The 12,144-nt window shown below is 38.1% G+C and overlaps 1 protein-coding gene across 2 annotated transcripts in view; it reads right to left on the bottom strand.

Moving 5' to 3' along the window:
* Positions 1–105: 105 nt before the first annotated feature.
* casq1b (calsequestrin 1b) overlaps positions 106–12,144 on the bottom strand; it is a 28,280-nt gene continuing 16,241 nt past the window's right edge. For both annotated transcript variants that reach the window (XM_060864310.1, XM_060864311.1), the window contains 9 exons: positions 9,710–9,810; positions 8,856–8,967; positions 8,650–8,723; positions 7,154–7,284; positions 6,499–6,544; positions 6,275–6,329; positions 3,355–3,455; positions 1,899–1,973; positions 106–1,290 (listed from right to left, as the gene is read on the bottom strand). In XM_060864310.1, coding sequence (XP_060720293.1) covers positions 790–1,290; positions 1,899–1,973; positions 3,355–3,455; positions 6,275–6,329; positions 6,499–6,544; positions 7,154–7,284; positions 8,650–8,723; positions 8,856–8,967; positions 9,710–9,810 — 1,196 coding nt within the window. In that variant the 3' untranslated portion in view covers positions 106–789. The remainder of the gene's footprint in view (positions 1,291–1,898; positions 1,974–3,354; positions 3,456–6,274; positions 6,330–6,498; positions 6,545–7,153; positions 7,285–8,649; positions 8,724–8,855; positions 8,968–9,709; positions 9,811–12,144) is intronic.

Here is a 12,144-nt window from a genome sequence, read left to right as displayed (position 1 = left end):
GTTTGAATATTACTTACTTATTTTAAATTCATAAGCCTTACTTATGTGTGGTTAAATTTCTTGAACATGCTCATACACTGAAATAAAGACCACAGAAAACCATTTTTGTTTCTTGTTCTTCTTGTCTTCACATGTGTCCAACATTGGACAAAATCTGCTCTTTTTTACTCCGGTTGTACATTTTTTTCCACAAGTAACAGTCAAATTAAGACATTTTTGTGAATACAGTATCCTGAACACATAACAAAAATAATGTGTATTTTGTTGAAAGTTGTAAATTTCACCTAATCAAAATAGTTACTTATTAAAAATGCCATGGTACGAAATCCCACAATGGCAAAGAAATATTCCTCTCATAAGGGAACACATATAAAAAGACAATTCATATACACATAATATTATTAATACTTTGTAAAACTTAGCTGAAAGATGGCTGAATATCCCCAGCCTTGTCCCCCTTTTTATTTCAGAGAATGCTCTTAAATAAGCATTAACAAGCAACATTGAGAATTTGAAGTTGGACAAGAAAAACATTTACAAAGTTAGAGAACACTAAAAGGGCATTATAAAAAGACCAGTCAAATAATGCTGATGTGCCCCTGAAGTGTCAAGGGATTCAGATGGATTCCTGCCTTAGAAAGGCAAAAAGCTTCCAGAACGAGGAAGTGATGACCATGATGAGTGGACAATGAAGCCATGGATGAACTTTGAACTTCACATTCATGGTCATTAAAGTATATGGGCTAGTGCCAGTCAACATGGTGAAATCCCTGAGGTGATAAAAGGAATTTATTCATCATCGTCATCGTCGTCGTCATCATCATCGTCGTCGTCGTCGTCGTCATCATCGTCATCATCGTCGTCGTCGTCATCATCGTCATCATCATCGTCGTCATCATCATCGTCGTCATCATCGTCGTCGTCATCATCATCGTCATCGTCGTCATCATCGTCGTCGTCGTCGTCGTCGTCGTCGTCGTCGTCGTCGTCATCGTCGTCGTCATCATCATCGTCGTCGTCATCATTGTCATCATCATCGTCATCATCTTCGTCGTCATCGTCATCATCATCTTCGTCGTCGTCGTCGTCATCATCATCGTCGTCATCATCATCGTCGTCATCATCATCGTCGTCATCATCATCGTCGTCATCATCATCATCGTCGTCGTCATCATCATCATCGTCATCAAGATCCATTTTGCCCGCCAGCACATCCTCAATCCAAGTGTCCAGCTCATATGAAGTGGGCATGTCCTCCTCATCATCTATATCCATCCATACACTGTCAGCCTGTACAACACACAAAAAAAATTATTTTTAGGAAAGAAATTCGAAATGGGGAGAAAAACTGGTTCTGTTTAGTATGAAGCACATACTACTCAAGTCTCAACTCCAGTCCTTGAGACTCCCTGACCTGTACAGTTGAAAGTGGAAGTTCAACTGAAATTATTAAGGCTTTATTGAGAAGGTATGTTAGAGATGGGGAAAACTTCACACTGTGCAGGGCAGGGGTTCTGAGGACTGGAGTTAAGAACACCTTTTCAGAAATGGCATGCTGAGATTTCAGATAATATCATCTTTAGAACCCAAGCAAAAAATGGTTAATATAAATGTGTATAGAAAGTTAGACGATTTTTTTTTTTTTTTTTCTGAAAAAAGGTAAAGGTACACGCTAAAATAGAAAGACAGAAAAATGGAAAGCCAGGGAGAGAGAAATTCAGACAAGCAGGCAAGCAGGCTAGGAGATAAACTCAGTGTTTAAGACTCAGGTAATCAATTTTGAGACAGCACTCACAAACTCTTACAGAACACAGCTGAGCATTTCAGGCATTGGACAGGCATCTTATCACAGCCCTTCAGGCAACAGACGGGCTTGTTAACATAGGCAATGTTCTTACATCCTTCACATCCACCACACCAATTTGTGGAGAGGAAAGGTCAATGCCAAAGGTGTTTTCCCAGTAGGGCACCAACTGAATGAAATAGACACAGAAAAAAATGTTAGGATCTTTAGGCAGTGAGACTTATATATTCAGGCTATAAAATGTTTGAGTTCAGAGAACAGAAGTATTGAAGAATATTGGATAGGTTGACATATGCAGTTATGCATATTAAATAATATTTTTCTGTAACTAATATGAAATACTTTGTAACTATATAGGAATAGGAACATGTAGTTATATATGTAGAAATTTGTATTTAGAAACTGCTAGAACCTTTTTACTGGGGCACAACCACCAGTAAAACTTTGCTCTGCCTCAGTAGATATGTCTGGAAATAGCCTTTCCTTAAATCATATGCCTCGCATCCTCACTCACATACTCCTCTTCCCTTCACTTTCCCCATGGAATCTTGAACATCCTATTCATCCTATCCTTCAGTTGTCCCAGGTGTAGCACAGAAAGTGCACTTGTTAAATCACAAACAACTTGTTCTTGGTTTCGAACCAAGACTGAATCTCACTATTAGTTCTACTTGATCTTAGTGCTCCTAGTTTGCTTTCAAAATCACACAGGTATTCAAATGGAGAACTATGCAGTTTAATGTTAAACTATGAGTCCCTTAAGGATCAGTTTTAGTACCTCAGCTTTTCTCAGTATACACGTTTCCCTCAGGAAACATCATTAGAAGGCATGGGATTAGTTTCCATTTTTATGCTGACAATACTTAGTTATATATCTCATCAAAATATTCAGGATAACACATTCCTGTGTTTATAATAATTTATAATCACACCCTTCAGTATCACCCAAATCAGGATAAGGTTCCCTTTTGAGTCTGGTTCCTCTCAATGTTTAATCCTCTTCCATTTAAGGGAGTTTTTCCTCACCAGAGTCACCTCAGGCTTATTCATAAATACATTTATATATGTCTAATATTAATCTTGAAATTTTGTATAATATTATACATTATACTATTATACATTATAATATTATACATATTGTATTATGTTTCTTATGTTCTGTAAAGCTGCTTAGAGACAATATCTATTGTTAAAAACACTATACAAATAAAATTTAATTGAAAATTTTGAATTGAATTATATAAGCTATGTAGAGAATGCATGGATGGAAAAATATCACTCCCAAAGTCACCAGCTGATCTGATCTTTTCTAAAAATTTGAAGATTTATATTCCTTATACAAGCAGCCTCTATTCATATAGTGATTGCTTGTCATTTTGACAGCACCCCATAAATTATTTTATTTATATTATTATAATAGTTATACGCTAACAAGTAGATGCAAGAAGCTAACTCTTGAACTTCAGAGAACTGTATGAAGAGTTTATGGTCAGTGTCTAGGATAAGAGATCAGGGATTAGGGTCAGTGTTAATGTTATGAAAACACTCACCAGGGGGAAGTCATCTGGGTCGATCCAGATGATGCTCAGATTAGGGTTTTCCGTGTTTTCACGGGCTACTTCCTTCAGAATCTCCAGGAATTCAAAACCATCTAATTAGAGGTTAAATGTTAATCACAAGATAATATATAAAAAAATTAAAATATACTGTATGCTTGCTCCCTTGCTTTTAACATCTGAAAATTGTTAAAAATTGTTAAAGTATACTTATTATCTTAACATTTTTGTGTGGAAAAACATGTGAACCATGATAACACCCACAAATAAAGCGCGTAAGCTGATTAAATATCCAGGTCTATGGAACACAGAGTTTTTCTGTATGAGCATAATTACCGCTGATGTTATTTTTTAAGCCTGAATGTCACTTTGAGAATAGCTACTGCATGCACAATTTAGTACATCCAAAGCTCAAATAATAAATGTAACTGGAGCCTGTGAAAAGATTTTCATGCACAAACAACTCATGAACAGAACAAACTGTACATTTTTGAAGTGTCAACAAATTGAGTTTCAATTTCTGTTTAAGTTTCACTTTTACAGGAGTTTATTTAAAATTCTAGGCAGAAGGGGGCGATCAACAGGGCCTGCACATCTCCCACACTTTTGCGAAAGGCCAAAGCTAGGAACAGAGCCATCTTTAGGGTCAAAAACTTCTCCGCTGAGAAGTTGTTGGTCGCAAACCATGGCAGGCATGTATACCTTTATAGTAGACAAGGACAGGCCCCAAGAAAAGCAAGACTGCAGGAACTCCAGCACTGTACCGACCGGGCAGTGAACAGGATCCTGACAGCATTTATAGCACCAGAGCATACAGCTTTCTAGGAGGGAGCCCTAGCACTCAATAGAATCTCTGTCACCTCAGATGAGAGCCCGGTTGAGAGAAGGAAAACCACAGTGGGCAGTGGGTCGACTCCTTGGAGGTGAACAGATCCACTTCTACCCGGCCGAAAATCTGCCAAATTCACTAAACCACGTGGGGTGGAGACACCACTTCCCAGGGCTCAGCACCTGTCTCGACAGGAAGTCTGGCCCCTGATGTACATGCCCTGGGATGAAAATCCCTCTCAGCGAAAGATGTGCTGAATCTGCATCACCAACCTGAACAGGGGGCGGGAATGCAGACCATCCTGATGATTGATATAGGACACCACTGCAGTGCTGTCTGTGCACACTAAGACATGGTAGTCCCTAAGGTGTAGGAGAAAGTGTTTCAATGCTAGAAGCACGGCCCTCATCTCCAGAAGACCCAAAAGCACAACGTTGGCTGCTGCTGAAATGAGGCCAAGCACCCTTTGGCCTAGCCAAATAGCTTTCACTGCTGACAAGATGGAAGCCACCCGTGCGGGGTACAGACATGCCCACATTGTGGTGGAGTCCCAAACTACCCCCAGAAAGGTGGTTCTCTGAGAAGGAGAAAGAGTGGTGTTAACCTTGCACAGATCTCCTGGGTGCCCTGAAACAGCTCACTGGCAGGTACCCAGAGTACAGATCTATGCAAGGAGGAGGAGCAGGCACAGACACTACTGTTCCCCAAGGCGCCGGAGGCTGCAGGGCAGGAAGTAGGGGAAGCCTACCTGAAAAGGATGCTCCAATAAACCCCAGCCCTCAAGCATCAGGATTAATCCCTCCTCGATTAATCTTATCCCATATTATCCCAATCTTATCCAGACCTAATGTCCCCTCTTGCCTGATGGTACTGGACTTTGGCATGATGACCGGCCTACCTAGTCTTAGACGGGGGGCACAGGCCACCACACTGAGTGAGCTAGGAGGGGGTTGGGTGTGGCTGGAAGATAGCCCAGGCTGCTCGCCACGGCGAGGGATAAAATCCCTGAACGACAGTACTCACTATGTCACCGAACAACCCCTGAGGTGAAATCAGAGTGTTCAGGAGAAAAGACGTATCCTTGTCTTTAATCTGTGTTAAATTGAGCCACATGTGCCTCTCTGTGGCAGCCATTGTACGGAGTGGGCCGTCTACTTCGTGGCATGGAGCGTGACATCCCTGGCTCAGCGGAGCTCAGCTACCGCCTGAGGGTACAATCCCTCAACCGCCATTGAGATCTTTCTGCAGGTCAGAATGGTAGGCCTGCAAAACTGCCATAGTGTGCAGGGCTGCACCCGCTTGGCGTTACCCACAAAGGATTAAGGAGCTGTACAAGGCTTTGATGGAAGCACATGCTTCCTCCATGCGGGCAATGTATGACAGAGATAGCTTTCAAGCATATCTTCAATCTCAGGCATCGCTCCATACCCATTAATTTCAAGCCTTATAATGGCTGAAAAGTCATCCATGGCCGGGGTTAAAAGATGCACTGAAAATGGATTCCCCCAAGATCTCGACGCCTCGGCATGGAGGTCTGGGAAAACCTGCAGCTGCTTGCATGGAGGTGGTCTGCAGCCTGAAGTCAGAAAGTGGTCGTCTAGCTTAGAATGGACAGCACTAACTTCCTCTTCAGGCAAATCTAAATTAAATTTAGACGCATGTCACCCATTCGAGGAGCTCCTCGTATGCCACTGATTGTGGTGGCAGATCAGAGGAGGGACTGACAATCGACACAAACTTACACAGAGTGCTTTCTGAAGACAAAGAAGCTGTAGTATTGCTCTTACAGTACAGTATATGGACTTGCTGGTGCGTAATCACTTCGTCACATGTCCTTCCTGAGTCATTAAATTGGCATGTGCACACATAGCTTCAGAAACAACTTCCTCAAAGAAACGTTTCCCATAGCGTCAGTCCTGATGCAGCATCAAGTTCCCTCAAATTGAATTTGAGTTCAATATTCAAAATATGACATTTGAAGTTAAAGTGAAGAAATTATTTTGCATAACTTAATGTGGCGATCATGTTTTACAGTGGAAAAAGAAATGTCTTTATATCTTATCCTCTTTAATGCATTCAACTTACCAGGGTCGGATTCTTCAGCAAAAGCTACGATGTGTTGCCCATTAATGTCATCCTCCTGACAAACAAACAAACAAACAAAGGAATAAAGGAATAAATAAATAGTCCAGAATTTATTTATTTTGATAATTTGAATAGCTCATATTAACCTAAAAGATGTAAATTAATCTAAAATACGTGAGACTTAAAGTAATATATGTGCATTTTTTCTGCCTAAGAAGGCTTACCCACGTCTCATACATGTTGTGGGGTTCAAGTTTTCTTAGAGTTGGTCTGAAGGAAAGAGAAGCAGTTTTCCATTTACAGGCAATTAAAAAGAGACAAATTAATTAACGTTAATGGACCAAAATAAAAAACATTCTCATGTCGTTCTCAGCTGAATAAAGCATATTTTAGTCATGGCAACTGTTGAAACTAATTTAATAAGCTTCTATGAATGGGAATGGACTGTTTGTAGGTTTGGTCTTAGTACGGAAACTTGCTATTGAACCTGCAAAAGAATTGAGATATTAGGAACAGGTTGCTGCTGCAAGGTAAGGCAGGAGATACACAGGTAGTGCTGGGGAGGTGGACTCTAGCTGCATGATGAGGACAAGGAGGGAGTTTAGCCGAGATATCAAAGAGTTATGTAAACAGGGATAGACGGCAGCACCGGCATCTAGGGAGCCAGTCAGCTTGATGGTATAGTTTCATAACTTGACTAGTCATTAAAATATGATAAACATTAATCTGTACAGTCATATTGCTTGAAAACTGCTGCTAATAAAAAATGTCTCCAGGTCTGTAGTTACCCCAAAATAAGTAACTAGGTCTGTTACAGTAATAATAATATTGTTATATGGTTCTGTTATATAAATCTACTTTCCTATTGTTATGACTTACCTTTCATGCTCCTCGATGAAGTCAACTATCTCATCCTCACTGTAAGGTTTGCTTGGGATTGGGATAGGATCTTTCATGAAGGGTTCATAAAAATCCACCTCATTCATTTCCAGTTTTAGTTTATGGGCAATCTGCACAGATGGACAGTAAGGAAACACTCAGAATTCAGATTCAGTCATCAGGTTTACTACAGACAGTGCAGATCCAGTGGAACCTGACTATTTAGATGCTTTCTTGACTTGGCATATTTCTCTGGCTTTGTTGATACTGTGGTCCATTAATTTTTTTAGTGGATTTGATTGATTGATGAATTGTTCATTTTTGTGTTGTTTACCAATGCTGTCATTTTCCTTTCAGTATAAGTGTTACAATCACAAACAAAAAAAGGGTTTGTCTTATTTGGGCAAAATCTGCACACAGTTCCGGACTCTTGTGTTGGACCAGGCAGGAAAGGTTTTTAGGTAGTGATTTAATTATCAAAAATGATCATCATTGAAAGATAGGAAGATTAACTTTCCAGGATATTGCCTGTCTGCCACTCTACAAAATTTGTCTGCAATTCTACTGCCTCCCAGTGGAAAATGAACAAAATAGCACACTGCCATGACAGCTGAAGTGACACTGACATGGTAATACCATCAGGAAAGTTATTGTGCACTGCTTTCAGAAAGAAGTAGAATGATGCTATGTACCTATAATGTTACTGACCTAAGGATTATGCATGGTTAAATACACAATCTAAAGTAATTTTTTTATATTTTTAGAATATTCTTATCAGTATTTAACCTCCAGTGTAAAGTACAGCAGCAGAAATCAGGCGCTAAACACATCTTTACTGAGGTAAGGATGTCCTTTCAGAAATTGGGTATATTGGGTAAAATACCTCAGCAATGACTTAGAGAATTAAAAACCTCAAAAGCACTACTGCTGCTATAAACTCCTATAAACTGCTGCTGATATAAACCGCTGCTGTCACACTTCTAGATATGTTTACAATACAATCCTTATTCATACATGCTGTACACTGGTTGGTGCTATTTGTTTGTATCTGTCTTGTATTGTGTTGTATTGTATTGTTTTGTAATGTATTGTATTGTATTGTCTGATTGCACTGTCTCTTGTCCTGCACTATTTGCACAAGGTTGCACTACTTCTTTCTCTCTGTAGCTCTGTATTGTTATGTAGCAGCAGGGTCCTAGAGGAACATTGTTTCATTTCACCATGTACTGCATCAGATATATTCAGTATAAATAAAAGCTTCTTGACTTGTCTCATATCACTAAAGATGCTGTGATCAAAATTGATCCACCATATAAATAATGCCAGGTATCTATTGTGTATACAGATATGGTAGTATAGAAATAGATACTGTACTAAAAGTTATAACTAGTTTTGTTTACAATACATTATATGCAATTCCTTTGTAAAGGTTCAGTATTAGCTAAAATAAAAAAGACAAAAATGGGAATACAATGGAATGTCTGGGTTTTGCTTACTTTTGAACTGAAAGTGGCAAAGAACTTGATGAACGGATGGAACTCTTCAGCGGCATCATCATATTCAATAAAGTCTGCAAAATGAATAATATTTGAGTTATATGGATGACTACATACTGTCTCAATTACTTATCTAATCAACCAGCAGACAGAAGACTAAGCAAAATAGACCTGCAAAGAATATACAGCTACTTTGCAATACTTACGTCGGGACTTCTCATTCTTAAAATATCCCACCAACTTGATATCCTCATCGAGGTTAAAAAAGCCTCTTAGTTCCCCTTCGTTGTCAATGATCTCCACAGGATCCTCGATAACCTAAGAGGATGGAAAACAATATCAGATTTATCAGTAATCAGTGATGTAAAGATTTACTTCTGTCTAGCTTGTTAATGGTTTTATCTAATGGTCTGAAAAGTGCATTGTTCAGTTGAAATGTACAAACCTTTTGTTTATATGGGGTTATGATATATGAGTTTCAGTTTTTTGCCATATAAGTGTAATGTCTGCTTAATAACAACAAATCCTTAATACCTATTTTTCTAGCTAGCTAGCAAAATGGTTTTGTTTTATTATGCTTAAGTGAATAAAAAGTATTAAGAATGCCCTGCATTTCGGAGTGGTCTGTGAAGTTCAATGGGAAGATGTGACATACATACAGTGTGGATGTTACATTATTTATTATGATTTTAGAGCACCTTTTAGACACAATTATGAATAATGGGTATTATAGAATACGGGAATAAAGTGGAATGAATGGAATGTACTTGGGAATGTCAAAGCACTCGGTGGTGTGTTTGAGCACCAAATCCACATCATACATTTGTCCTTTTATAGTTTCTAGAACATAGCAGTTGTAAAAAAAAAAAATTCTCCACCAGTCTCTCTTTTTTTTAAGTTGATACGACTTTTCAGTTCTTGGTACTATGAAACTGCAATGTCCTGACAATTTTCCTTACTAATTAGAATCAAGAACCTATGCTATGGTTTAAAAGCACATGCATTGTTTTGGCCATACAATATAAGTATTTTGGTACAATCTATGATCAGAATGACTCACATCATAGAGGAATTCCACCAGCGTTTCTGCAGCCATCTCTCCATCGTACTCAATGATCTCGTCATCGGCAAAGATATAAATGCTGTCGACTTCATCCAAACCTGTTCAAAATCAGGGGCATACTTAGTATGTATTATTTAATACAGTCAAAAACAAACAAATTAACAAAAAACATCTTGTCTTTGTGCTTGTCTTGAAATGTTACTTACTAAATCTGTCTGTGATCTTTTGAGCCAGTCATCATGGTCGATTCTTTAATAGAGTTTTCAGTGCACTTCTATAATTAGGTTTTAGGTTAAGGATCTAAATAATCTACCAAATGCTATGAATGTAAATGTAAAATAAATTGTATCCTGAAAAGTTGGTACATTTATTCCAGGACTAAACACTGAACTTTTTTCCTTTTTTCAAATTGAAGAACATGTCCCACATTTACAGTAAATACAAAAATTCAAATCAAATCATAATAAAAGCCCAGAATAAAACAATTATCAGTCCAGTACAGTTCTTTTAATGTATAAGTCTGGGTTTGGTTATAAAATATGCTAAAATCTATACAAAACAAAGTTTCAAAGCTAACCTCAAGCAGATCAAAACCAAGTACCTAAGAGTTGTATAATAACACTGTATGTTGCATATGGAAGTGGTCTAAATTAAGGTATTGAACTGGTTAGGTCAGACGGTCATGAGAATGTCGAATCCCAGGACCACCAAGATGCTGCCATTTAAAGCTGAACTGTACAAATGAGATAAATGTAAGTCGCTAGATAAGGGTGTCTGCCATAAATGTAAAAACGTTACACGATATTAACATCAGACCTCAAGCCAACTGAGAATACATAACAAGAGCTTAGTCTCCATCCGTTAGGCATCTTTAAGCTCACCTAATGAAAGATCATGGGCAGAAAGTGATGCGTTTGGAGAGTGAATTTTAGCCTGTCTGGTCTGATCCTACAGAAGAGCTACTGTAACAAATGGATGGAAAAAGTAATGCTGGCTATGATAGAAAGGTGTCAGAAGTGCTGCGTTGTCATAGACCAGTCAGAGAGCCCATTCTGAACCCTGTCTACTGCCAAATGAGTATACAATGCACATGTGAGCATCAGATCTATACATTTTCCACATCTTCCTCCTGTGAACGTTGTTTAAGGCATTTACATGTGACTTCAGAACCTTTTATAGGGCTTTTGTGGTTGTCATCAAATACCAATCAACTGTGCGATGTATGAACCGGTCAATTTATGGGTCATCAACATATACATGTGAGTATGAAGAAAATCAGTTGAAATCATTTTAGCTTTTAGCATTTTAACATGCAACCTTACTAAAATATTGAAAAATTACACCAGTGCTGGGAATAATGAATCGATCTATTTTTAAAGAGTGAAACAAGGAAATTGTGTCAGAACTGAATACATCTCACCAGATATTAGCTGAATACATTGTACTTCTTTTAAATGAACGGTGTAGGAAAAATCAATTCTAACATGTGGCTGTTTAATTACTGTATAATAGAGAACGAGCTTTTCTTTTGAGGATTGTCTTATTTTGAATGACATGACTGAATGTGTTTGTCCTGCCCTGGAGACATGCACCACTGACAAGTATGATAAGGATAAGAACATAATGACATTTGGAAAACTGCATTAAGGTACTTGACATTTAATTTTGTCTCACTTGAGGCAGCACATGGTCAAATGCAATATAGCTGAGTGGATTACATTTTACATTGTGTTCTACAGCACTGGTTCTCAAACTGGCTCCCAAATTATTTTTCTATGCCTGTGTAATAATAGTAAAGATCTGTCAAAGATCTGTCATCATATTTTTAATGTATGCATGATATGTAATGATTTTCGGCTTCTATATTAGACAACTAGTCACATAGTTAAGACAGTGCTGTCCTGCTCCAGGTTGAACTGTAGACATGCCGTGAGTCACTCTGCCACTAGAGGGTAGTATACACTGAATATGCAAATTATACAGCCCTATACATACAGTAGCTTGCATAAATATTTACTCCCCTTGAACGTGATTATTGACACAAAAGGGACTCCAGTTGTTTGTGTACAGTAAAACCTGGTGATCTGGGATTAACACTTAGCAAAAAAAGACTCAAGGAAAAAATATATTTTGTTCAAAAGAGGTTAACATAGTCAGAAGCACAAATTTGCATACATTTAAATAATGACTTCTTCATTTTTATAATCTCTTAATATCTTCAATATTAAAAATTCAATTTCCTTTCATTGTTTTAAGATTTTTTGAAAACAGTGCAATCCCAAATGACACTGTAGTACAAGTCCAAATAACTAATAGCTCAGTTTCTAGTTGTAACACTACATTAAAAGCAAAAAAAAATCAAGGTAGTAAATATTAACAATGTATATCAGCACTTTACTTTCTGGAAATGTTCAAAGGTTGAAGAGTGATTC

The sequence above is a fragment of the Tachysurus vachellii genome, chromosome 2, assembly GCF_030014155.1.
Source record: "Tachysurus vachellii isolate PV-2020 chromosome 2, HZAU_Pvac_v1, whole genome shotgun sequence".
In the NCBI taxonomy this organism is placed as follows: domain Eukaryota; kingdom Metazoa; phylum Chordata; class Actinopteri; order Siluriformes; family Bagridae; genus Tachysurus; species Tachysurus vachellii.
The sequence above is the reverse complement of the archived record's forward strand: the minus strand, read 5'-3'. Positions and strand labels throughout refer to the sequence as shown.